The 22,373-nt window shown below is 56.0% G+C and overlaps 1 protein-coding gene across 5 annotated transcripts in view; it reads right to left on the reverse strand.

Annotated features, from left to right (window-relative positions):
* The window catches only part of SHANK3 (SH3 and multiple ankyrin repeat domains 3), a 49,017-nt gene that overhangs the window by 22,639 nt on the left and 4,005 nt on the right, over positions 1-22,373 (reverse strand). For all 5 annotated transcript variants that reach the window (XM_025455026.3, XM_025455042.3, XM_025455049.3 and 2 more), the window contains exons 7-17: positions 22,203-22,319; positions 21,773-21,850; positions 20,796-20,862; positions 15,056-15,329; positions 11,815-12,008; positions 10,702-10,815; positions 5,467-5,542; positions 5,098-5,180; positions 4,490-4,614; positions 4,256-4,388; positions 3,221-3,301 (exon numbers count right to left, since the gene is read on the reverse strand). In XM_025455026.3, coding sequence (XP_025310811.2) covers positions 3,221-3,301; positions 4,256-4,388; positions 4,490-4,614; positions 5,098-5,180; positions 5,467-5,542; positions 10,702-10,815; positions 11,815-12,008; positions 15,056-15,329; positions 20,796-20,862; positions 21,773-21,850; positions 22,203-22,319 — 1,342 coding nt within the window. The remainder of the gene's footprint in view (positions 1-3,220; positions 3,302-4,255; positions 4,389-4,489; positions 4,615-5,097; positions 5,181-5,466; positions 5,543-10,701; positions 10,816-11,814; positions 12,009-15,055; positions 15,330-20,795; positions 20,863-21,772; positions 21,851-22,202; positions 22,320-22,373) is intronic.

The raw sequence follows: 22,373 nt of genomic DNA on the forward strand, positions 1-22,373 counted from the left end.
ACCCACCGAGCAGCAAGAAGCCACTTGGGCATGAGCTCCCACCTTTGCCACCTGCTTTTTCTGTGGCCTCACACTTCCTTTCTTTCCAGATGTTCAAGTCATCTCTCAATAGACCACAGCACCCTAACAGCTTCTATCACTTCTCAACAGTGCAACAGAGAGCTGGCATGTTTATGCTGGTAATGAACCAACAGGTCTTATTTCCGTCTTATAAAAGCACAAGTGCTGGATCATGGGGTGATCCCTCGGGTACCTGGGGAAACCCTGATGCTGGCCTGGCTTCCTCAAACCTAGAGAAAGTCAGCCAGTGGTCTGGCTTCCCAGAACAGCTCTCCTCCAGGGGCAGCAGTGGCGTCTCCTTCTCTGAAGGGAGCTACATAGAGAGTCTGGGTCCAGCTTCAATAAAAGCTATGACCCCTCACTCAGCAGTATGGGTGGTGGCTCTGTGCTAAGCTGTCCCTTTGTCCTCCCCCAGACTCTGCTTGGGTAAAACCTGGTGGAAACAATGCTGACCTGAGGCAGCAAGAGCAAGCCCCTCTGGAAGACAAGGGTGTGTAGACTAATCCTGCCACCCAGCAGCAGGAGTGCCCCAGAGCAGTGCAGAGAGGAAGGAGGCTCTTCTTCTACTCACTGGTTTCTTCACACAGAAGCACCCCACAGAGTGGAAGGCCACTCTTCTGTTTCCATGGGGCTCAGTCCCCTGGTCCCTAGATGCCCATGCACCTCTTCAAGCAGAACTTGGAGGGTCCCTTCTGAACATGTAGCTGAACATGGCTACGTGACATGACATGACAGCCTCTGGAAGGAGACTCCCAGGACCCACCCACTACAGCCTTGGTCTGGTGTCTAGCCAGACCCAGCCACCCACTGATACTGGTTTACTGATCAGTTTGGAGCCTCCATCAGTGTGATGGATCAGTTCCCCATGGCTAGTCTTGGACCCTTGTGACCCTGAGGCCAGAGGTCTACTGGCCTCTCTGCCTCACTCTTCAATGAGCACGTTTAGCTGGGTATAGAATTCTAGGTGGAAAGGCATTTTTGATTCAAGACTTTTAGGTTATTTTTCCATCGTCTTCTAGAATCTACTATTGCTGATGAGAAGTCTGCTGCCATTCTAGCCATTGATCCTTTCTGAGTTATCCAGCTGCTTTGGTAGGTAAAAATTTTCTTTTGTCTGTGGGGTCGTGAGGTTTTACTATGACAGATCTAGATGTAGATTTGTTTTTATTGCCTTGCTTGGAGCCTCTTCAAAATAGAATTTCATGTCCTTGTTCAATTTCAGAAAATTCTTAGCCATTTACTCTACAAATATTGCCTCTTCCCCAATCAGTTCATTCTTTCCCTCTGGAATTCTCGTTAGACCCGGATATTCTCACTTGTCCTCCATTATCTCTTCTCTGCTTTTGATAGTTTGCATCTCCCTACATTCTGTGCTGCATTTTGGGTAATTTCCTCAGAATGATCTTCTAATTCACGGTTTCTTTCTTCAATTGAATCTAGTATACTGTTTATCTCAGTCATGGATTTTTTTTTTCATCTCAGGGACTATACTTTTTGTTTCAGTAACAGTCCTTTTAAACTCTGCTTATTCCTTTTTTTTTTTTTTGTACTGTCCTGTCCTTTATGAGTTGTTAGTTTCCTTAAACATTGCATTTTTTTAAGATTTTATTTATTTATTCATGAGAAACACAGAGACAGAGGCAGAGCCATAGGCAGATGGAGGAGAAGCAGGTTCCATGCAAGGAGCCTGATGTAGGACTTGATCCCAGAACTCCAGGATCACACCCTGAGCTGAAGGCAGACGCTCAACCACTGAGCCACCCAGGCATCCCAAACATTGTATTTAAACACTTTATTTTGTGTCTTTCTTTTTCTTCTATGATTTCCATTTCTTTTCATGCTAATGCCAGTCCCTGGGCTCGGTTCCAGTTTTCCCACTTCTCATGGGTTCATGGCTACATGTCTTGGCTTTGCAGAAGCTTCAGAGCCCCGACCACTGCCCTTAGGGTATACACTGTCCCAAGCCTTTTTGGACACTAACTTCCTCTCACTTTCTTAACTAATTTCTCTCTTCATTCTTGAGACCTGGGAAATTCCTCTTCCTTTGTTTTGAGTTAGCTATCTATTTTTGAGTTTTACTCTATTCAGAATATTTATGGAGAAGAAAAGTATGACCCTTTGGTGGCTGCCCTCCTCCTCCTACACTGCAGTCAAGAGTACCTGCTTGGAATGGGGTGGAGGGGAGAGGGGAGGTGGCTCAACCTGTGGCCAGGACAGGGTCAAGGATCACTCTATTAATAAGGTCAGCAGTAATTCTGGGGGACAGGTAAGTGTTCTTTCCATGGCTGGGGAAGAACAAAGCCTGAACCCAGGGTTGAGGGTCAGTCTAGAACCAGGATCGGGGCCGTTCCTGTGGCCAGGACTATGTCAGAACTCAGCCCAGGACCAGAGGCAGCATTGCTTCTAAGGCTAGAGCCACAGTAAAGTCTGGGACTAGAACTGGGTTTGAATTACAGGAAGATAGAGCATGCCAACAGTCATGTATATTGAGACATGCCCATCGTTAACTGCCACATATGTCAGGACACAGTCATATTTATCTGGACATGCCTATGATGAAGCTACTAACGGTCACATATATCAAGACATGCCCACAGTGAGGCTATTGGGGGTCATCCCAGAATCATGCCCACAACATGCCCCATCAAAGCCCTGACACACTCTTATTTGTCTCTTGTAGCTCATGGGGGTCTGTCCTATCATCACACTAGTGATGGTCACACAGCCCTGTAAGGTCAGCAGCTCACTGTAACCCCTCCTTAGCTGACGAGTGAACAGGGGCTAAGGAGGCAAAAATAAGCACAAAGATCACACAGCTAGTGCCCGCAGAGCTGGGACAGGGCCCAGGAGCCCTGCTCCTTCCTCACTCTGATGCAGTGAAGGAGTAAAGTCAAACTGAAGGTGTGCAGAGCCAGAGGCAGCAGGTGCACATGCACACAAACATACTGGTGGGCCAGGTCCTGCTTCCTGCCCATCTCCAGCCCTCATGCCATCTGCGAGCCGTTCCCCTCCTCACCACTCCAGCACCCACCCATTTACCTTTGACCCGTCCATATGTCTGTCCTTCCTCCCTTCTGTCTCTGCCTAGCTATGGCCCCAGCTGACACTGCCTGGCCTCCCCCCCTGGGCTGTCTGCCCACTGTCCACCCCTGCTGCTCACCAAGTTCCTCAAGTTCTGCCGTCATGGACTTGGAACGCAGAGTCAACGTGGTGCTGGGGGCCCTCTTGGGGGGCGGTGGGGCTGCAAAGAAGAGGGAGGCCTTGGACCTCCTGTCCAGCAGCAGGCAGCGCGGCGTGGCTAGGTGCAGGTGCCACTTGCGCTCCACCGCCTGGATCTCCTCGTACTCCCGTGAGGATGAGTCGCACTGCGCCAGGATCTTGTTCAGGCTGCGGCTAGATGCAAACTTCTTCATGGCGCTGGGAGCTCAGGGGGTGCCAAGGGCCCGGCGGGGCCAGGGTGGCTGGCTGGGGCCTCAGGAGGCAGGTGGTCAAGGGCCCAAGTGGGGGTCACAGTGCCGGCCAGCTCACGCCTGAGTGCCCACCCAGCAGGCTCCGAGGGCTGAGCCAGGGGGCACCAGAGCCATGAGGTGGGGGCTGGGAGGGGTCTCCCGGCAGGCGGGGCCTCTGCTGCTCCGGGGCTCCCCCCAGGCCCTGGAGGCCACTGCCCCTTGGGGACTGGGCTGTGGGCAGCCGAGCTGGGACCGGGGCCGGGCAGCCCAGGCTGGCAGGGCCTCCCGGGCCCAGGCTGTGCCGCGACGTCGCGGGGAGAAGACGCTTTTCCTCTTCCCTCAGGTGCCGCCTCCCCCTTCCCTCCGACAATAAGCGGCGGCAGCGTCAACCTCACAGTTGCTATGGCAACCCCGGCCTCCAGGCAGCTGCTGGCAGTGTCGGGAAGGAGGGCTCTTCCTCGCCAGGGGCTGGGGGGACGCCGGGAAGGAGGGGGTGGGGGTCTGAGGAGGGGCAAGTGGGGTCAGGGGTCAGAGGCTGGGGGCCGGGGCTGGCGTTCTGGCGGTCTGACATGGGGGTCAGGAAGGCACCAGGCCCTGAAGGCAGACACTGCCTAGGTTGAGGCGTCTGACGTCAACAGTCTAGGGTCAGGGGGTGGGGAGAGGAAAGTGGGCCTGGGGTCAAAGGTCTAAAGTCAGGTGTCAGAGGGGACAGTCTGAGCACAGAGGTCTGAAGCCTGGCCCCTCACCTCTGCGCCGAGCCCCATCCTCTTCGGGTTTCCTTGTCACAGACACAACCTTCATGACGAGGCGGTTCCCGCCCTGGCGGATCAGAGCCACCACCTGCTTGTGGCCAACCTTCACCACGTTCACCCCGTTCACCTGGGACAGACAGGCGCGTGGTGGGGATGTGCCAGGTGTGTCCACCTCGGGGCTCGGAGGTCAGCGCCCCACCTGACTGCACAGGTAAGGATGAGCCTCACCTCAATGAGGAAGTCTCCTGTGCGCAGCCCGGCCCTCCAGGCCACACCCTCCACATCCACCGACTCAAGATACTGGAGCGCAGGGAAGGCGGGCGTGGGCGTGAATTCCTCGATGGGGGTCTCTGCTGCAGGGCAGGGGTGCGGTGGGCGTTAGGGACCATGGCCCAGCTGGGAGCAGCTGCCACACAGGAACCTCCCACAGGTGGCTCGCCACGCTCAACAAAGGTTCCCTGAGCGGGCAGGGCTGCCCAGGGTACAGATCCTCCCCCCGCCCCGTGACAAAGGCCTCCCCCTCCACTACACATGCTCCAGTAGAGGTCTTGGAGACCGCCAGGGCCAAGGGACTACGGCCTTGTACCGAGACATTCCAGACCAAGAATACAGTCAGAGCAGAGGGGCAAGGCGGGGTGGGGCCAGCCAAGGAGCGTATCGCGGCAAGGCAAGGGGGCAGGGGCCAAACCCGCGGGGACGGAGGGAGTGGGGCAGGGGTGAGGCTGGAAGGAGAGCAGAGAGGAGGAGCAGAGACCAGAAATACCCGGGCAATGTGCAGCCCCGCTGGCCTGACACTCCAGCCCTACACACTCATGCTGCCGCCTATCCTTCATTACCTTTGGCTCCCCGGAGCACAAAACCAAAGCCTTCATGGTCCCGTTTCTGTAGGACGGCCACCTTGTCATCAATGACATAATCACTGGTGGAGGAAAGCAGGGAGGGGTGAGGAGAGCCCTGCCAGAGAGCACAGCAGGCCAGGCCAACCCTGGGTGTGCCCTAAACAGGACCCCACAGGCACAGCCCACCCCGCCAGCTGCCCTTGGACCACACAGGAAGGCAGAAGATAGCGGTGGGCAGCACCTCCTGTCCTCTGACCTCCTCATCCCCAGGCCTCCTCAACCAGCGTACGTCCTCCCTCCGTGTCTGACGTCCCATCCGCATGCATGCCTGCCCTTGCCCACCTGCCCACCCGCCTCCACCTGTACCTGTGTGAGGTGAGGCTGTCATAGGAGCCCACTGTGTAGTGGCGGAAAAGGCGCTTCGTCCGGTCCTCCCGGGTTTCTGAGGGGAGTTTCAGGAGCTGATGGAGGGCCACATCCTCCACCTGACCTGAACTGCCCCTCAACCATGCGGGTCACCAGCCTCGGCCCCCCCCCACACACACACATACACACATCCCTGGCCTGGTATTGATGTGGGGGACCCAAAGGTCCGAAGGTAAGAAGGCTGAGAGGACCATGCTGGAAACCCTGGCCTCTCAGGGTCAGGGTCTATGATGAGGAGGGGCTTCAGCTCAGGTGCCTCCTGAGTGGCTGCACACAGCAGATGGGGCCAGGCCAGGGCCATCTTCAGAGAGTGTCAGTAAACCCCAAGGCTGAGCAAAGAAGGTGCATCACACACATGTGTGACCTGTTACCATGACCAGTCATGGGTAAGTGCTGTGTTCACGTAGGCGTGTGTGTATGAAACCGTAGTCACACGCAAGTGTCATGCTGTAGACAAACACACTGGCACAGAAGTCACTCTGGCCTCACTGAAACTCTCTCAAGAGCCCACTGACGCTCAGCCTGCCAGGGTCCCTTCCTCCAGAGCCAATCTCTGAGTACGCAGGAGATCCAGGTGTAGGGCCAGGTCCCCTTCCCCTACATCACTGCATCCCACAGAGCCTTGTCCCGTCTGTACTCTTGATCTCAAAGTCCTTCACAGCGGTCACAGGGCTGGGCAGCTGCCCATCTTCTGCGCTACCCATGGCCTCACCGAATTCCCGCAAGCTTGCAGTTTCCAGTCCACACCTGTAGCCACAATCCCCTGTTCCAGACTTTCTTCTCCAGCATCCTAGCCCTCACTCCTGCCCCTCCTGGCTTCCAGCTCTCCAGAACCCTGGAAGGCCCCCAAGATGGCTTGACCACCACCTCCTATTTCATCCATAGCTCTTTTCCCATTCCCTATCATTCTAGCATTTCTCAAGATTCATTCATTCATTCAACGAGTATTTACTGAGCGCCTACTGTGTACCAAGCACTGTTTGTCTTAGGCTCTGAGAATACAGCAAAGAACAGAACAAAGCCTCCACCCCGTGGCGTTTACCATCTATCTGAAGAGGGAGAACAGGAAGACAGGAAACAGGTACATGCGTAACATGGCAAATGCTAGCAAATGTTGGGAGAGAAGCAAGCAGGACAGGGGTCTGGAGAAGGTCTACAGTTCTAGGATGGTCACAAGAAGGTTCATCAGGAAGGGACAGGTGAGGAGGGGCACGGCACGGCAGGGAGCAGTCTGAGGACTCTGTGGACAAGGGCTTCCCGGCAGCAGGGGCACACCAGGCAAAGCCCACATGGCAGGACTGGCTTGGGATGTTCAAGGGACAGCAAGCAGCCTATGCAGCTGGAGCAGAGGAAGAGAGAGACAGAAGAAATGAGATCAGAGAAGGAACCTACAATCGACTGTGAGCTCCTCGTAGATAAGAACCGTCTCATTTATTTCTGTGACCCCAGCACCCAGTACAGCACCTGGCATAGAACAGGCCCTCTAAATGTTAACTGGAAGGATAGACAGGTGGACAACTGGCTGAGTAGATGGATAGATGGATGGATGGACGGACAGATGGGCGGATGGAACAAGAGACAGGTAGAACAGATCAGATCAGAGGAGAGATATAGAAGTGGACAGAGGGAAAGAAAACAGGTTAGGAGGCTACGGATGGATCAAAGGGTAGTGGATGGGTAAATGGGTGGATAGGTGGGCTGGTGCGTTGGCAGAGACAGGATGGCTGTGTTGGTGGTTTGATTAACGTATTGATCAATAGATGGATAGATGGTTGGGTAGGTGGATGAGAGGCTGGCTGGGTGGGTTGACAGAAGAGTAGACGGATGGCAGGAAAGGTGAGTAAGTCAAGAGACAAGAGGAGATGGAGCCATGGCTGGGTGGAAAAAAGAAAGAATTCCTACCCATATCACAAGACGCTGGTATCAGGAAAAGTACTGTCCCCACTTCCAGGACCCTGCCACTAGTCTGACTGACTCTCAGTAAGTCAACAGATCCCTTTGAGCCTCTCTTCGTAGAACAGGAAACTTCTCCTTGGAGGGTCCTCTAGGTTCTGACGGCCTGTGATTTATCACCCTAACCCTCCCAACAGCTCATCCGCTCCCTTCTCTCCTCTTCCCACACACTGCCTGTCATGCACCTGCACCCGCCATCCTGCCGCTCCCAAGACCAGAGCAGGCCAGGCCCTGTCCCTGCCGGAGCAGGGGGACGGGGGGGCCTTCGGACCCCTTCTTGCTTCTGTCACGCCCTTCTCCATACTGACCCAACTTCACGATGTTCATAGCGCCCGCCTGCAGAAGGACCTCCTCAGACTCCACAGTTCATCAGCCTCCAGTTTTTAGATTTTGCCAAACAAATTATATTTATTACATAACACAAATTCACTTTCCAGTTTTATTAATCAGACAGATAAAAGCCAGCTGAAGTGAAAACACACAGTAGACCCTCCAAGTACTGGAAAATACAGGGAAGGAGGGGGAGGAGAAGGGGGGGAGGGGGGAGGGAGGGAGGGAGGGAGAGCGAGGAGGAGGGGGAGGAGAGGGAGGATCTGGCCAGGGCCTTCCAGGTGTCTTACAGACCCTTCTGTGTGCACAGGGCTCCCCCTCACTTCTCAGCTCTCTGCCCTCCTGCTCCCGACAGGTGCCAGGGAGGTGCACCCTGATGACCCTGGGAACCAGCCTGGCCCACACATGCTGGCACAGAGGCCCCTTTTTTGGCTTCTAAGTCCTTCTCTGTCCCCACTCCAGTCTCAGAAACAGATCTTCCTTTGGATCTGAGCCTGTTGGAAGCAGGTTCCCATTCCGGGGCTGCCCTCCGGCCTCTGGCAGAACCCAGTCCCTGGGTCCCAGGTCAGGGACTATCTGCCCAGAGCAGCTGGTAGCTGGGTCTTTGGCTGAGGACAGAGATTACTCCTACCCCTTTGCAGCAGGCAGCCCCCTCGGGCCTCTCCCCCTCTGCCCACCTGCCCCCTCCAGGTGCCTCCTGACACTCTTTCAGGGGACAAACCCCAGAGCCACCCTGGTCTGGCAGCCCTGCAACTGCCCTGAGGCCTACAGCTCCTTCCCCAGGCTGCTCCTCGCACTCTCCCATCTCCGGAGCTTTAGCCCACCCCAGCCCTCTCCACCTCCTTCTCTGCCCTGCCTGGGCCTTCGCCCCAATCCTAAATGCCCCGCACAATCCAAAAGGCAGACATCTCCCACAGCACTGCCAGAAGCTGCAAAGCTCCTCCACCTGGTCGCACGGCCACCTGACCGGCCTCACACTCCCTGCAGCAGCCCCGCCACCCCTCCGTGCACACACGACTTTCACTCACCCAGAGCCCCCGAGGTGTGGTGGCCATGGCACGGACCCTGCAGGCCACTGCCCACAGCGCACACGGGACTCTGCCCTCCTAGAGAGGAACCACCGCCCCCATCTCCCCCACCTCCTAGACCTGCCGGGACGAGGCAGTGAATTCTCATACGTAAAAGCACTTATAACTATGCCAGACACCCTGACGCAGCTAGGAGCATGCTAGATGCCAGCACGTGTAGATCTAGAACACCAGGCCACGTTCCAGCAAACAGGCTCTGCCCCCCATCCCCATCAGCTGACCACCCCGCGGACTCCCAGCTGTCCTATGTCCTACAGGGCTGCTCTCCGACTCCTTTGGGCCAACCCCGGGGGCTCCTCCGGGCCCCCAGCGGTCGCAGGAACACAGCGACGTGGCTGCTGCAACTGCACACCTGCTCGTCTCCACGCGGAGCCAGCCTCTGCGACCCCACTCCCAGCGCAGGGCCCAGCACACACCAAACATGTAATCAACGTTTGCTGCTGTTCTCCGCTGCCAGCTTCCTTCCCAGCTTCAGACTCCACTTCTGGGTCTGCACAGTTGTCAAACCAGAGACTTTGCTGTCCTCCCGTAGGGGGCACAGGACCCAGTCCCTACCCGCACACAGGGGGCACAGGACCCAGAGGCCCCTTCTGCCCCGCCTTCCTCCGTGAACTTGGCACCGGGACCCAAACCTCGGAAAGCACTCCCCAGCTGGACACACTGGCCCACGTACCCTCCACGGGCAGACAGCAGGGGGTGGGTGTCCCTTCCAAGCTCCCAACCACCAGAAGGGCCGACAGGGCAAGACAGGAAATGGTTGAGAAAGGGAGTAAAGGCTCCTGATCAGGAGCAGGTCAGCAGCCGCACTTCTGCCTCCCTGGGCCTCGGCCCTGCTCCACATAGGGCCGAGGTCCAGGCCACACAGGGGCTGGCTCCGCTTGGGAAACCCTCAAGCCAGGGCCCGAGCCCTCCAGGTGCAGAGGGAGGCACGCACGCACACACACACACCCGGATCTAGACACGCTGCTGGTAACCACCCCTGGCCACCACTCAGGAGGGGGCTCCCTTGGGATACCAGTTCTCCACGGCAGAAATCACACTCATGGGTCGGGGGACCTCCTCCCATCACAAGGGTACACCCGTGACAGACACACAGCAAGCCCTGGCCTGGGGTCCTGTGAAAGGAGCAGCCACCTCAGATCCCAACACCTGGAGGGGTCCTTTCTGGAGGCCCAGGCTAGTCAGCAAGGACTGAGCAAAGCTGCTCCCCAGCCTTGGCCCTCACATCCTCCCTCCAGGCTGAGGCTGCAGCACATCCCCCACCTGCTGCCCTCAGACCATGCTGGCCCCAAGGCACCCACGACAGCCCCTCTGGGCCCAACTGGCCTCATTTCCTCTTGGCTAGTCCAGGCCTCCCTGCGCTGCCCACTTGGACAATCTGTCCACTTTGGAAAGACGCCTCTTTTCTCGTACTGACCTCTTTACCGTCTGCCAGCCACACGGGAATCTCGCACTCCAAACACCCAGTATTTCTGTAAGGACTATGTACCGGGGGGGGCGGGTTTGGTCACTGGGAGTCCCCCGTGGGATCACAGAGGCATAATCACGAGGTGCGTCCTACGGGCAGGCTGCACGTGTCTTTACGGCTGTGAAGCGCCAGCATGTGCCCCTAGGTCCGAACAGGGTGTGTGTGTGCTGCGTGTCTGTCGTAGACACAAGTTTGTGTCCACTTCGGATGTGTGTTTGAGTTTACAGTACTCTTTTCTCTGTGAATATCCACGGATTCGGCTCCACACGAGACCACAGGGGAGCTGGAAGGGGCGGTGCCCCTCGGTTGCTGCTTAGGGGACGTGGGGTCACTCACCATGCCGTGTGTCATACTGCCTCATCTGCACCTCCTCCACGCAGTCGGCCGGGAACCAGCCCGTGCGGCCTTTCACGGTCCCCTCCCAGAAACCGCCCTCCCCAATGCTGAGCACTGGAGGGACAGAAGCCAGAGAGCCGTCAGGGCAGAGCAGGACCTCCAGAAGCCCACCCCAGCCACCACCACCCCAGGTGCAGGCTCTGCCCACCGCCCCCCTGTTTGACCCTTTCTCTCCTCCTCTCCCCTTCCCTCCCTTCAGCCTCCCAGTTGTTTCCCTGGGAAGATTTTGGGATCCACACAGGAGATAGGAATGAACAGATGGACACAGCACAGGATAGGCATGTGGGGGACAGAAAGACACACAGATGGACACACTCAAGGGGGGACAACAGGCAGAGGCAAGGGCCACAGTCCTGCTCCTGCCCCCCCCCCCAGCGAAGCCCTCTCCCCCCAGCTCTTGAGCCAACACCCACCCTTGCTCTGTTGCCCACCCCAGGGGTCACCGCCAGAGGCTCGGGGGTCATTGTGCTGTGGCCAAGGGGTTAGGCCACACGATGGACCAAAGGGGGGCCTGGCCCCACAACTGTCTCCTCAGGCTCCCATGGGCGTGAGGCCCCTGTGAGGACAGGACCCCATAAATGACAGGCGCCCCCAGAAGGAGAGGAGCTTGTCATGGCACAGGATCCCCCCAGAACACTGGAAGCGTCAGTGACAGAAGTCTCCCCGACACGCAGCCACCCACGTAACGGTCCCAGGTGTCCCCTACAGTGGGACAGGCCCCCTGCCCCATCTCGAGGATTTCCAACGAGGAAGTCCCATAAGTGACCCCGGACACCCGTCATGGGAGGAAGGTCCCCGATGGCACGGGGTCCTCCCATGACAGCGACCTCCATCGTGACACAGAAACACCCCAGAATGCGAGGAGCCTGGGTGGTGACAACAGGGAACCCAGGGCGACAGAGGATGCGGAGGGACCCGGGGCAGGCCCGCGCCCTGACACGGAGCCCTTCGCGGCGACCCAGGGAGTCCCCCGGGGCAGGTGCGTCCCGCGAGCGCCGCGGCTCCGAGTTCGAGTCCCGCCCCGCCCGCCCCGCCCGCGCCCGGGCCCCTCACCCTTGACGGCCTCGCCGCGGTGCAGCGGGATCTCGCCCTCGCCCTGCGGGCTGTGCGCCTTCACGGCGATGAACTTGCGGCCGGGGACCGCGCTGTAAAGTTTCCGCTTCGGGCCCCGCGGCGGCGGCGCGGGGGGCGCGGGGGGCGCGGGGCCGGGGCCGGGGGGCGCGCCGGGGCCGCCGGGCCCGCTCGGGCTGTAGACGAACACGTAGGTGACGGACGCGATGCCGGGGGGCAGCGGGCACGCGAAGCCGGCGCCCGGGGCCTCCATGGCGCGCGGCCCGGCCCCGCCGCCGGCCTCACCGCAGCCGCCGCCGCAGCGCCCGCCGCCCGCCGCCCGCCGCCGCCCGCCCGCCCGCCGGGGGCCCGGCCCGGGGCCGCTCCATGGGCCGCGCCGCCGCGCCCGGCCCGCTCCCGCCAGCGCTCGAGCCGCGCCCGCTCAGGGCTCGGGGGCCGCGGGGCTGCGCTCCCGGGCGCGCCGGGCTCGCTCCATGCCGCGGCCGCCCCCCGCCCCGCGCCCCGCCTCCTCCGCGGCCGGCTCCTCCCTCTGCGGGCGGCGGCGCCGGCCTCCTCCGCGCCTCCCCGGCCACTGCGCGGCGGCCCCGGGGTGGGGGGGGGAGGACGGGGCGGGGGACCGCGGCGGCCCCCGGGGGGGGGCCGGGGGGCGGGGGGACCGGGGAGAGGGCGGGGCTCCCGGGGGGAGGGGAAGGGGGACGGGGGGGGACCGGGGGGCGGGGCGGACGGGACGGGGAGGGCGAGGAGGGGCGGGGGGCGAGGGGGGTACCGGGAGGCTCCCCGGGGGGAGGGGGACGGGGGTTAGGAGGGACCGGGGGGCGGGGCCTGGGGGACCCCGGGGCGGGGGGGACGTGGGGGGGCGACCCGGGGGGCGGGGGAAGCAGAGCCGGGGAGGGGCTCCCCGGGGGGCGGGGGGCTGGGGGGGCAGAGCGGGGGGCGTGGGGAGGCTCCCCAGGGGGCGGGGGCAGGGACCAGGGGACGCTCCCCGCTCAGGCCTCCGCCCTCCTCCACCCCCACACCTGCTCCCGGGGCTCCAGGCCCACCACCATCCCCGTGCCGCCCCCAGGGCTCCAGGTCCTGCACTCTGCGCTGCTCCGCCCGCCGCCCCTCGTACCCAGGCAGCCGGGGGCGCACCCTCAGGCAGCGGCCAGGCTCTCGGGGAGGAGGGCACCTTCCACCCCTCGCCCCCCGCCCCCCGTAACTCATGGTGCTCCCCTACCTTTCACCTGCTCTACTCCTACCTATCCGTCCAGGTACCAAGTTACAGGTCCCTGGGCCAAGACCCCGCAGCGATGCCCGGGGCACTGGGCCCCCCAAGGCGGGCAGCGAGGGGCTCCACACCAGGCCCCGCCCACAGGGGGCGCTGGAGTGACGGTGGGGGGGGAGACGCGGCCTCCCCCCACATACCCTCACCACCACCACTTTCCACCAGCCGACCTCTCCCCAGAGGTCTACCTCCAGGGTGCCCCACACTTCCCCGGCCCCCTCCTGGCCACTCAGCTGGAGCCCCCTTCCCTGAACCACTGCCCACCTAACTGCTGCTTAGTTCTGGGCCCCAGCGGTCAGTGCTGTTCTGACGCTGCTAGGACTCCCTGCCATTAGCTCCTACCGTGTCTGGCACTCTAGGCACCTAGTAAATGTAGAAAAATAGTAATATCCTGCCGTCCCACACAGAGCAGGTCTCAGTTGTGTGTGTGTCGAAAGGATAAATGAGTACATAAAAAATAAATGAAAACAAGGGCATCTAACACGTTTTCGTTTCTGACACTGAAACATCCCCAAGTTTGTACTTTTAGCCCCTGTGCCGTCCTAGCCTTAAGAAATCCATGGGACATGCAAAAGCTCTGGGGGAGAACTGAGATGATTTGGAGCAGGACAGACAGCCTTGGAGTCTGGGCAGAGACACGGAGAGAGGAGACATCACAGATCACAGCTGCACAAGCAGGGACAAAGGCAGAGGAAGAAATTGCTTTTATAAGTTCCTGCTGCACCCAAGCCTTCTGCTCAACACTCAGGCTTAGAAAATCTGGGAACCAGGTCTACCGGGGCCCAGTTACGCTGCTTCCTAGCTCCGTGACCTTAGACAAGTCCCTTACCCAATCTGAACATCGGGACCCTCATCCGTAAAATGGTATTAATGGAACACAGTCTCATATGTGGCCAAAGTTAAGTGAAATGATCCACACATGATGCTCAGCCCAGCTGTCATCTTGAAAACAAAATGCTGTTTATGTAACTCATTCAACAACGTCTCCTGAGCACCTTCTATGTAACTGGCTCTGGGGAAGCTGTAGGAAGATAGTTCCTGCCATCAAAGGTCCAGGAGGAGAGGTGCCCTACCCAGCATTGTCTGGACTGTGTTGTGGGCCAGGAGGTTCCAGTAGGGACCCCTCACCTGCTCAGGTTCCAGAAGGCTTCCCAAAGGAAACAACTGTGTGGTATTGCCCTACCTTACTGATGAGAAGCCCAGACACAGAGTGGCTAGACGACCTGTCCAAGGCCACACAGTCAGCAGATGCCAGCTCTGCACTGGACCCCAGCCATCTACCTGCAGAGCCCACCCTCCCACTCCCCACTGTCCAGCCCACCGAGGCTAGTGGTGGGCCTTGGCTTTAGCCAAGGCTTCTTCCTCTAAGTTCTGGGGATGCCATGTTCATGGGGTCCCTCCCATGACCCCGGTTCTCGGGGTCCCAGTGCTAATGGTAAGGGGGTAAAGAGAGAGCCAGAGAGTCTTGTTATACAGGGCTGGAGGAGCTGCGGAAAGCCAGAGACTGCCCCCCTTGGAGACAGGGCTAGGGGTCACTAGAGGCTTCAAGCCCTCATAGAGATGAAGCTCCATTCCCTAACCCTAACCACACACCACCCAGCCCGCCTCATCTCAGCCTTTCCCCTCCTCCTAGCAATGCAGGCACCTCCATAAAGCACAGCGCTGGCCAAATCCTCTCCTCCAATGTCCTCCCTGAGCTCCCCTCGGGGCAAGTCCAGCTCCCACCCGATCGGAATGGGGGAGCCTGCCCCAGCCAACAGGGCCTCACCTTCTTTCCCTTCCCATCCAGGGAGGCCTGTCAGGGCGTCCTGGGAGCCCCCCACCTCAAGCTTCAGCTCATCATTGGGGAGGTGCCAGGCACCACTAGGTCTCTCCCTGCCTCTTCATGCTGGTTCCTCTGCTTGGGTGCCCCCACCCCACCCACCCAGACCCTGCCAGGGCCTCCCAGAGCCCTCCTACCTGATCTTGCTCTGGCTGCCCCTGCCTGCTGTGGGGCCACCGATGTCATTTTCTTGGTCACCATCCCGATCCCGGTCTTTCTCCTCCTGCAGCCGCTGGAGCAGCAGCTGATGGGGAAGGCTTCGCAGCGAAGGTCCAGGAGAAGCTGCCGGTTGCACCTCACCCTTCAGGTTGATGTCACTGGCTGAGCGCTGCAGGGGCCGAGGGGAGGCCAGGCCACTGGGGCCAGCCAGCCGCCGCCGCTTTGCATAACTGGGGGTTTCCCTGAATGGTACTGGGGTGGGAATGGGGGGGTACAGATGAGACTCTGGGCAGCCAGATAAGGCTCTTACTCTCAACTTACTCTGGTTTGCTTTCCAGATTTTAAACTAAAATCCTATATCCCAGGAACTGCCTCAGTCCTGGGTTAGCTTATGTCGGAAGCTACCACTGGGGGTCACATCCCAAACTGCCTCTAACATAAGCTTCAGGGGCAGAAGGCGCTCCTCCTGTCAGGCAAATGAGGTCTTGGGCATGCTCAGATCTGCTCTTGGAACTGCCCATTTCACAGGCTTCAGCAGAGACAGAACAGGCCACATGCGACAAATCTCACCAGGCTACTGCTGTACTGGACCATCTATAGTTGACTATAACGAGGGAAACCGTAAAAGATGTTCTAGATCACGGTTTGGCAAACTTCTGTAAAGAATCAGATAGTAACTATTTCAGACTTTGCAAGCTATATAGCCTCTGTCCTAAGGATTCAATGCTGCTGCTGTAGCACAGAAACAGCCACAGACAATATATAAGCAAATGGGTGTGGCTGAGTTCCAATAAAACTTTATTTAAAAAGCAGATGGTGATTAAAAAACATGATCCAACTATATATGCTATTTACAAAAGAATCACTTTGGATCCAAAGCCACAAGCAGGTTTAAAATAAAAGAATAAAGGAAGATATTTCATGTAAATAGTAACCAGGAGAGCTAAGTAGCTATATTTGTATCAGACAAAACAGACTTAAAAAGTGTTAAAAGAGACACAGGACATTGTATGTTGATAAAAGTGTTAATTCATCAAATATATTAACAATTATTAACATATATACACCAAACAACAGAGCATCAAAATATGTGAAATAAACATTAACACATTTGGAGAAATAGACAGTTCTATAATAGTATTTAAGACTTCAACACCCTACTTTCAATAATGGGTAGAACATCGAGAGGGACAATCAGTGAGGACATAGAAAACTTGAACCAATTAGACCTAACAGATATGTATATAGAACACTACAGAAAACAAGAGCAGGATATACATTATTCTCAAGTGCACATACAACATTTTCCAGGAATAGACTATATGGTAGGCCACAAAAACAAGTCTCAATAAATTTTTAAATGACTGAAATCACACAAAGTATCTTTTCCAATCACAATGGGATGAAACTAGAACTCAAGAACAATAACAACAACAAAAACTTAAAAAATTCACAAATACGTGACAATTAAACAACACACTCTTAAACAACCAGTGTGCCAAAACAAATCAGAAGGAAAACACCCTGAGAAAATAAAAACAAAAACATGCCAAAACTTAAGGGATGCAGCAAAAGCAGTGCCAATAAGGAGATTCATAGCTATAAACAATCTGTAGCAAAAAAAAAAAAAAAAAAGAATAAAATTCTCAAATCAATAACGTAAGTGCTCCTCTTAAGGAATTAGAAAAAGGGAAGCAAACCAAACCCAAAGCTAGCAGAAGGAAGGAAATAAGGATAGACAAAGATAAATGAAACAGAGAGCAAAATATAGAATCAACAAAAACAAAAGTTGTTCTTTGAAAATATCCACAGAACTGACAAACCTATAGCTAGACTCACTTAGAAAGAGAAGAGGGACACTAACTAAAATCAGAAGTGAAACTGTGGCATTGCTACCAATCTTATAGAATTAAAAAGGATTAAAAGAGATTAGTGCAAACAACTGTATGCCAACAAATGAGATACATTAGATGAGATGAACAAAGTTCTAGAAAAACAGAGATTATGAAAAGTGACTCAAGAAGAAATAGAAAATCTAAACAGACCTGTAACAAGCAAAGAGAAGGATCAGTAATCACAAATCTCCCAACAAAGACAAGTCCAGCACCAGACAGCTTCACTGGTGAATTCTACCAAAACACTTAAGAATTAAAACCCATCCTTCTCAAATTCTTCCAAAAACTAGAAGAGGGAAGAATACTTCCTAACTCATTCTATGACCAATTGAAAAATAAGCAAAGGACTTGACATTTCGCCAAAGAAAATATACAAATGGCCAATAAACACATGAAAAGATGCTCAATGTCATTAGCCATTAGGGAAAGGCAAACCAAAACCACAATGAGATACTACTTCACACTGACTAGAATGGCCATAGTAAAAAAATTAAAAATGAAATATAAACCAAACTGATGATTACAAGTGTTAGCAAAGATTTGAAGACTTTGAAATTCTCATATGTTGCGGGTAGGAACGTAAAATAGTGAAAAACAAGTTGGCAGTTTCTCAGAAAGTTAAATATAGAATTATCATATGGCCCAACAATTCCCCTCCTAAGTTTACACCCCAAATAACTGAAAACAGGTATTCAAACAAATACATTTCACACATGTTCATAGCAGCAATATTCATAATAGCTGAAAGGTAGAAACAACGCAAGTGTCCTCTTAAAGCACATGTGGATAAACAAAATTTTATATATACAAACAATGGAATATTATTCAGCCATACAAAAGAGCAAAGTAGTGATACGTCCTACAACGTACGTAGACGAAGCTTGAAAACAAGCTGAGTGAAAGAAGCCAGACACCAAGAGTCACACAGTGTATGATTCTATTTATGTGAAATACCTAGAACAGGTGAATCTATAGAGAGAAAGTATGTTAAGGGTTGACAGAGACTAAAGGGGAAGAGAATGTGGAGTAATTACTTCTTGTATGCAGGGCTTCCTTTTGGAGGAATGAAAATATTTGAAATTCAATAAATGTGGATGTATAACACCGTGAATGTATTAAATACCACTGAATTATTCAGCTTAAAGTAATTAATTTTATGTTACGTGAATTTAACTCTAAATGAAACATAAATCCTTAATTTTAAAGCCTCCATTAAAAAAAAAAAAAAAGTAGATCGTTGGCTGAATTGGGCCCGCAAGGCCTCACTCGCCAAGCCCTAGACTCCTGTTAGTGAAGCGTGGGCCATGGACCATCAGCCTCACCTCGGAGCTGAAACTCATTGGAAATGCAGACTCTCAGGCTCCACCCAGAGCCACTGAGTCAGAATTTACATTAACAAGGTCCCTGGGTCCAGTGTGAGGAGACTTTCCCTCGGGCACGATGGGACAGCACGTCCGTGGGAACCTGCTGCTTGAAAGCACGTGCGGGAGAGATGGCGACGGCGACTGGGGGCCCTGGGTCAGCCCAAGGCAACAGAGGTGAAGAAGCAGAGGTAGCTGCTCCTAGGCCAGGGTCCCTGCCTCAGGCCTATCAGTCTAGAGAGGGCTGCCAACAGGCTTCCAGGGGTCCTGTCCCTGGAAGGCAAGACCCCCCACAAGGGCCCCCTTCCTGGGGATGGATGGGCAGAGACTCCCTCCGGCTCTTCTGTGTGCAGACCCACCCAGGTCCCCCAGCTGGGAGGACAGACAGGGCAACTTGTGACTGTCATCAAGGGAGTGTCCTTGGAGTGAAGGCGTGCAGAGGGAGTAGGGATGACAAGGACAGGTGCAAAGACAGCCTCTGCCCTAAACCCCCTTTATAAAAATGGACTAATGCTAATCATTCCTTGAGGGCTTACTGAGAGTAAACGAGAGAGATAACAAGGCTTATAGCAGCAAAGACTCAAGAGTATATTTATTACCTGTGGCCCAGGGACATGTGGCCATGTCACCCGAGTGTATGCACGACAACCCGAGCAGGTTAGGGCACGTGGCCCACAAAGCCAATGCCCACACAGGGACGCCCGCTCTGTACCTCAACTCAGCAATGACATGCCTAACTCCAACCTGGCAAGCACACCCTTAGCCAGACAGTAAGCTGTAGAACTGGTGACCCGAGGAGCCTAGCATCTCTGTCCACATCAAGCAGCTGGAGCCTTCCTCTCTCTTGGCCAGGACCAGACATCCCCCCTCCCACCAACCAGTTGGACCAAGGTCACCTGCCAGAGTCAAGACACATAGTCAAATCCCACATGAGATCAGAGAAAAGAAAGATGTACAAATAACCATAAAGAACCATATTTTACTTAAGATAAACTGAGGCACAGAGGTCCTGAGCAGCTTTCCCATGGTCGAACAATCACAAGATGAGGGGATCCCACATGTCCACAAACCAGGGTTCTCTCCCAGGCTAACAACCACCTCCAAAACACTCACCAGCCCCAACCAGACCATACCTGAGCTCTCACTCTTGTCTTTTGTCCCCAAATCAAACCTCAAATCTTACCATGGTTCTCTCCCAAGCAGAACTTGGACCCAAATCCTATGCCCAGTCATTAGCTCAGTCGTCCACTCAGCATGTACCTACTGGGACTAGCTGTGCTGGAGCTGCTGCAGCTGTGGAGCATCTGCGTGCCCCCCCCCCTTGGAGACTCGATCCATTATCAGGGTCCCCTGGCCTTCCTGGGACATGAAAGACTCATAACTAAGACTCCCTGGAGGAAGTCTGTTCTGGAGAGACTCTGCAGAGGAAGAGTCCTGAAACATGAACTTGACCTTAATTTTAACCCTAGTCCAAAATCCAACCCCAGCCCTGACCCTAACCTCACAACAGACCAGCCCTAGTCCTTTGCTACCCACTGTCACTTAATTTTTTTTTTTTTTTTTTTTTTTTAATGAGGACACTGCAACCCTGGCAGAAACGGGAGCCAGGAGTCTGTGCTCCAGAGAGAACCATGGGCAGAAAAACGTGGTCCACCCAGGACAGAGGGAGCTAAGAAGGGAGCGCATCCTCGGCCAACTAGCTAGAGGGGTCGCCTTAGCTCTCTAAGGGGTCGCTTAGAGAAGGCCAGGTTCCCAGGACAGGTCCCGCATCCACCACTGCTGTAGCAGTGGGTGGCGGCCTCCTTGAGGCTCCAGTGGGATGGCTGTGCCCACCTTCCTGCCCGCCCTAGGGTCAAGACCAAGTGGCATCTCCTGGTTTTCCTCTGGGACCACAAGTCAGGCACACACTGGGCTCCCCCCAGTGCACTGGTTCAGGACTCCGTGCCCTGAAGGTCGCTCTTTCCTTTTCAATTTGTACACCCACCACTGTGTTTTGTTTACGTGAGCTTATCCTACTGAAGTGCGCCATGAGCCACGCAAAGTGGCTCTTGCTCCAGACAGGAGCGACACACTGAGGGTCAGTGGCTGAGATCCACTGCTCCATGTGCCCCACTGACCCTTCAGATGACCTAAAAGGAATGAGCCTTGACCCTGACTTCAACCCCACTCTCAACCTAAGTCAATCCCGAAATTCAACAATGGCCCCAACCCACAGCCCTGCCCTAACCACGCTTTCAGCCCTCACTCAGACCCTCTGTTCACGCCACAGGGGCCTCTCCCTCAGCACACGCCCCCTACCATCAGGACCACTGATGGACCGCTGACCAAGGCACAGCTGTGAGGGAGAGGCTCAGGGTGTGGAGGCTCCCTGGCACCCTCCCCACAGCCCCCCGTACCTGCTGGGGCCCTGACAACCCCCACAGATCCACATCCAACAGGGCCCTGGGTTGGGCAGAACTCACCAACATCTGAGTCTTTATGGGTCTTGATGACCTCTGCGAGCTCAAAGTTCCCTGCGATGATGGCCACCTGAGGGGGAGGGGAAGAAGTGGGGTTCAGGGGCGCCAAACCTTCCCCCCTCGGCCCCTATGCATCCTGACGGGGCTCCTGTGTGGGGTCTCCCTTGCTTGGGTGCCCCAGGCTTAGACCCTGGCCCCATTCTGCCCGGGACTAACCGGCTTCCTGGGACATGAGACTTTCAGAGCTAAAACCAGGACAGTCCAGGCCTACGGTCGCCCCACTGGTTCTCCTAACAGCCGCTCCACATGCACCATCACTCCTACCTCAGCCGTGGCCCACCGCTGCCTCACCCCCGTCACCTCCCTTCTCTTCCTTTGGTCCTGCATCTAGTCACCCTTCCAGACTCACCCAAACCCACCGGGATCTTCTACTGCCGCATCTGCCCCCCTGACCGGACAGCCACAGAGGACCTACCTGTTCTCCTCTCATCTCGGAGGAGACGGCCCTCATTTCCACTGAGAACAGAACCCCAGCTCCCTCTGTGGTCTAAAAGTCCCCAGAACATGATCTTTATTCCCCCATCCCCAAACTCCAGGCATACAGTGACTCTTGGCATGGTCACACCACCGCCATGAACCAAAGCCAGCTAGGAAGCATCACCTGAAGTAAGTCAGGAACTGGAACCAATCCTCTCACCCCTGGGTTGGCCTCTGTACCCCACCCGTCTCTGGCAGGTCAAGCCCACACTGGTTGTCCCCTGACAGAGTCCTATGACCCTCCTCTCTCCCTGGAAGGAAGACAAGGGAACCATCCGCAGTGAGCCCTCCCTCCATGAGGAGGGCGCTGCACTGGCCCCCCCCCTCCTCTATCTGGGCCAACCCTGGGGGGAGATCCCTTCTTGCCTTACAGGGAAGAACCAAGGTCCAGAAAGACAGACCCCCAGGGGTCAGCCTCACTCTCCTGTCAACCACTCTTATACCTGGAAGGCTGTCTGGCTGTTGTAATTGCGGACGTCCTTGTTAGCTCCGCGGAAAAGCAGGACGCGAGCACAGCTCTCCTGCGGAGACGGTTGGAGTGGGGGTCACAGCTGGGCAGCTGGAAGGGTGCGGTGAGGACACAACGGCATGCGCACCCGCTACGACACACGCATCCACACCCACGTGTCCAGCGTACATATGCACAACACAGGGGCACGCGAGGATGACCTCTACACAACACATGCAGGTCCCTCCTGGCCCAGAGAGCCCAGATGTGCGTGATTTACACCTGGGTGTTTGGAACACACGTGGAACACGTGTGCTCAGGGAACAGAGGTGCACGCATCGGCCTAGAAGGCCACAGCCAACAGCACGACACAGAACAGGCACTTGTGACGTAGCACACATGCGTGCGGACACATATAGTCACACCTGGTTATAAAGGGCACAGATGTGCAGGGCCGTGTTCCCTGAGGCGTTCTGAGCCCCCATGTCAGCTCCGTAGAACAGCAGATGCTCCAGGTGCTGCACATGCCCAAAGCGGCACGCCTGCGGGGTGAGGGAGGCGCTCCTGGGTCCCCGAATGCCGTCCAGGACTCCCCA

The sequence above is a fragment of the Canis lupus genome, chromosome 10 (assembly GCF_003254725.2).
Source record: "Canis lupus dingo isolate Sandy chromosome 10, ASM325472v2, whole genome shotgun sequence".
NCBI classification, from domain to species: Eukaryota; Metazoa; Chordata; class Mammalia; order Carnivora; family Canidae; genus Canis; species Canis lupus.